This window comes from Nanorana parkeri, unplaced genomic scaffold (assembly GCF_000935625.1).
Source record: "Nanorana parkeri isolate BGI_ZX_2015 unplaced genomic scaffold, ASM93562v1 scaffold711, whole genome shotgun sequence".
Taxonomy (NCBI): domain Eukaryota; kingdom Metazoa; phylum Chordata; class Amphibia; order Anura; family Dicroglossidae; genus Nanorana; species Nanorana parkeri.
This window is the reverse complement of record NW_017306979.1, coordinates 699,664-703,740: the sequence shown is the minus strand read 5'-3', so window position 1 is coordinate 703,740 and position 4,077 is coordinate 699,664. Positions and strand designations below refer to the sequence as shown.

At 43.2% G+C, this 4,077-nt stretch overlaps 1 protein-coding gene across 1 annotated transcript in view; it reads right to left on the bottom strand.

Annotated features, from left to right (window-relative positions):
* Nucleotides 1-3,147: 3,147 nt before the first annotated feature.
* XRCC6 (X-ray repair cross complementing 6) overlaps nucleotides 3,148-4,077 on the bottom strand; it is a 49,624-nt gene continuing 48,694 nt past the window's right edge. Inside the window, exon 14 of the mRNA XM_018563914.1 lies at nucleotides 3,148-3,401. Coding sequence (XP_018419416.1) covers nucleotides 3,199-3,401 — 203 coding nt within the window. The 3' untranslated portion in view covers nucleotides 3,148-3,198. The remainder of the gene's footprint in view (nucleotides 3,402-4,077) is intronic.

Here is a 4,077-nt window from a genome sequence, read left to right as displayed (position 1 = left end):
ATTTCGTGTGCACCTTACTGTATAACTGGTAACAAATTGTTGAGTGCGTTTGTCGTTTGTTTTGCTTTACTGAGCTGAGCTCCCTGACACCTTTCTGGTGCATACTGGTGGTTGAAGAGTATCGTGCCTGTATAGAGTATCCACTATTCAGCATCGAGGAAGCATCTCCCCGCATCGCTTGCAGAGAGCCACATGGAACTTCGCTCTGTTGCTGCGATACTCCTACAGTGACCTCAGTCACCTCCGGCCATCCAAGCCTCATGGCTACCCAGGTTTTGTTAGTACCTGGGGCCTTGCCTCTTACATTGCCTTAATGCTGCTGGTCACAACATGTTTCATCCAGCGCAACAAAAACACCCCACCCCAGGAATCCAATTCAGTTCTATGGCCCCTGTTCATGCCTGCTGCATGAAATACTTCATGAACTAATTGGGGCAGATTCAGCACATTTTCTCCACATTGACTCAATAGAAAACGCTTGAAAAAAGCACTTTGCGATTTTTTTAGAGCAGATTCAGCACATTTTGCCCATGCGCATGAATATGTCAGAATCTGCTCACAATCAGCTCAATATGCCACAATCTGCTCATAAACATGCTCACAAATCGCTTAAGACGCGCGGCTTAGGTGTGAATGCAGCCTAAGAGCACATTGAAAACAATGGCTGAGATGTGCATTGCTGTGAGGAGTTAAAATGCAGCATTCCAGTTCTCCACTTCCTCGATTATTAAGTTGCATTAGTGAAATAAATGAACTTTTGCACGATATTCTAATTATTCGAGTCTCATCTGTATACTAAAGAGAGTAGCCAAGCAAGGACTCAGGAGACAGTGACACACCGGAAAAGTGAGTAGCTAGAGGTACACTTAGGAGCATGAAGGTATAAAGTACCAAAGTACGTCAGAAATGTGCGTTGCACATGCATACAAAGAGAAGCAGGATAATAGAAGATAAAATGCAAGGTGTAGCACAAAGAGGTAAATGCACACAGGGAGTGTCACGATAGAAGTATAGCACAAAGCTGCAAAGAAAGAGTGGAGCTTAGAAGTAAAGGGGTAAATGCGTAGCAAGGTGGATACACTGGAAAGGTAAGTAACAGACCGCTAGAGAGAGTTAGCCAGAAGTAAACAGAATGGAAGTAGGTAGAAGAAAGCAGACACACAATGGCTGGAGTGAGAAAACACAGAAGTAGTTAGGCAAGGAAGGCAGTATAGAGAGACTCACAGCACACTGGTGAAGCAAAGGGAAATCTTCAGCAAAATACAAAAAGGTACACACTGGAATACTATAGCAGGGGATAACGCCAAACAGGGATACCAACTGGTACAGGGAAGCCAAAGGCACAAGGATCCAATTGTAAGCGCAGGGAATAAGATCCCAAGGATAGTTAGAGACACAAGGGGTATGGAACAAGGCATAAGACTTGTTGCTCGCACAAAGAGCAAGAAGTGAGGAAGTCCTAAACAGGGGAGGAGGAGAGCAGATTGGCTGCAGCCTTGTGAGACACCATAGGCTGACAGCCCAGAACCAGGGAGCAAAGCGAAAATCCGGCACGGATTTCTGGATATTGTGACAGGTAGGAATATTTAGGAGGGACCCCGTGTAAGGTTCCCCCTTTAAAGTCAGTGGAGGCACACATCAACCATTAGTGAGAAACTAGAAGTCTTGCCGCACCAAGAGAACTTGTTTGTCTTTGTATCCCAGGCATAGATAATTGACAGGCAGACTTCCTCATCCAGCAGGGCCTAGACCTGGGGGAGCAGTCCCTACACACAGAGGTGTTCCAGGACCTGTGTTTCAAGTGGGCCATACAGGAAGTGGACCTCCTATCTGTGGGATCAGTACACCCTAATCTATGCCTGTCCTTCCCTAAAACCTCGTCCGCATCTGCTCCGCAGGATCGAGATGGAGGGCATTCTGGTGATCCTCATTGCTCTGGACTGGCCAAGGTGGATGTGGTACGCAGACCTGATAAGACTCCTGGTGAAGCTCCGTGGGCTCTGCCAGGTCATCAGAATCTTCTGTGTCAAGGACCGATTTAGCAACCAGCTTCCTTGTCACTGGCTTTAATGGCATGGCTGTTGATGCCCAGGTTTTAAGGGACAGGTGCATGTCTGAATCTGTAATTCCTATGATGCTAAAAACTAGGATCACAGTTTTTGCGATCACAAATGGGTGCAATAAATCTTTTTATTCAGCACGGAAAGAGTAGTACAGTAGTTCAACAGATAGAAAGTCATTCAGGTACCACAGATGACCTTGCAGATAGAATGATCTTTTATTGGGAGTTGAAATTTGTGACTTAGTATAAAAGATCATCCTAACTACAACCTGGCGACCTGGACCAAGAGTCAAGGCCTTTTCCAGGCAGTGCTCCCATCTAACACAAAGCTGCATAGTACTACACATGCACTGCATTTTTTACGTATTCCCTAATGAAGAAGCTATCTGTCTGCAGGCTTGCAAGTAGATGGCTTCTTCATTACAGTCTATAGTGAAAAGGCAGCACAGCTTGCTGGCTCAGTGGAGGAACGGAAATTCCACCTAGCTTAGCCTGAAGCTATTGGCCCAGGTCGTCTGCTGATCTAAGGTTTATATTGGGAACTATTAATATAGTTAGAACAATTGTTGAACCTACATAGTTGTAAATGCTATTGAAACAGGTATGCTGGTCCAGATATCAGTTATTTACTAAAATGTGAAGCAAGGAATGTATGCAAGACCAGGAACATTTAAAATAACTATGCAATGGCAGATTCCACATTTATTTTCTGACAGGATACCTTTACAGCTAATAAAGTATAGAGTTGGAAAGGGGCACACAATGAAAAAGTAAGAAGCAGGGGGCTTTATGTAAAGCATAACTTCACTAAAAGTAAAGTTGTCATGTGGCACTGTTGCATAACTCATTATAGGGCCCTATTGGATAGGTTTCAAGACCTTTGAGATTCATGTCTTAACTGAGCTCTCTCAAAGAAGCTACAATTCAAGAAACCATGTAAAACCACTGCCATATAAAGGAAAAAAACTTCATATTTCTTAATACAGGTTTCTTGTGAAAGTTACCTTAACATTGCATGGACTGGGTTTTTTAATCTGTCAATTAAGAGTGTAGCCTTTGCACAGGTCATGTAAAGGGGTGTGTGTAATCTGATTGAAATATTGTACAATCAGACCATTAGTGCAACAATCATATGCTCAGTTTTTATTAAAGTATCCAACAAGAGCATCCACCAATTCTTGCTTTTTCCCACCCTTCAGACCATAACCCCGACACAGTTCCTTTAACACAGGCACAGTCAATTTTCCCAGTGTTCCATTCTTCACACTGGCCCTAAGCTCATCTTCTGACATAGAAGTCTCAACTTTAGCTTTCTTCCCGGCTTGACCGTCACCTTCACCTGCAAACATTGTAAAATGAGCCACAATGTTAACATTTAGAAATTTTGACATGTTGGATTAGTAACCAATGGGACATATAGCTATATCTAATATTATTTGTTTATATATTAAAGATAATGACTAAATGACTGGAAAACCTTCTCTGTGAAATAGAATGATTGATTAAAGTACATCTAAAGCCAAAACTTTAAAAAAAAATCTTAAATAGAATTCCAGGTCAATAAAATAATAACCCTTGCAGTGGAGCTACCCCCGCATTACAAGGGTTAAGTGCTTATTTTGCATAGGGAGCTAAACTAACTGATATACGCGCTCACCTGAACCGCGATCCTGGCTGGCACCTAGATTGGTCCCCTTCAGCCTCACTCCCCCCTGCTCCAGAGATGGAATGTACCTTGTGTCCCCACGTCCACTACACTGTATTGGACGTGATGACTCACAGGACCTTAGACCACTGGAGCAGAGCTGATTTGGCCGGTTCAAAGTGACAGGAAACTCTGGCTGTCCTCATAGAAAGACTAGGAACACACTGAGCTTCATTGCATTACCATACAATGCAAGAAACCAGGCCTCTAAATCAGTTGCTAGGACAGACAATGTTCAAAGCTAGCTTACAAATGATAATGAAATCTGCCAGCACAGTACAGGCAGGGTTAATTATGGTAAATATTAACA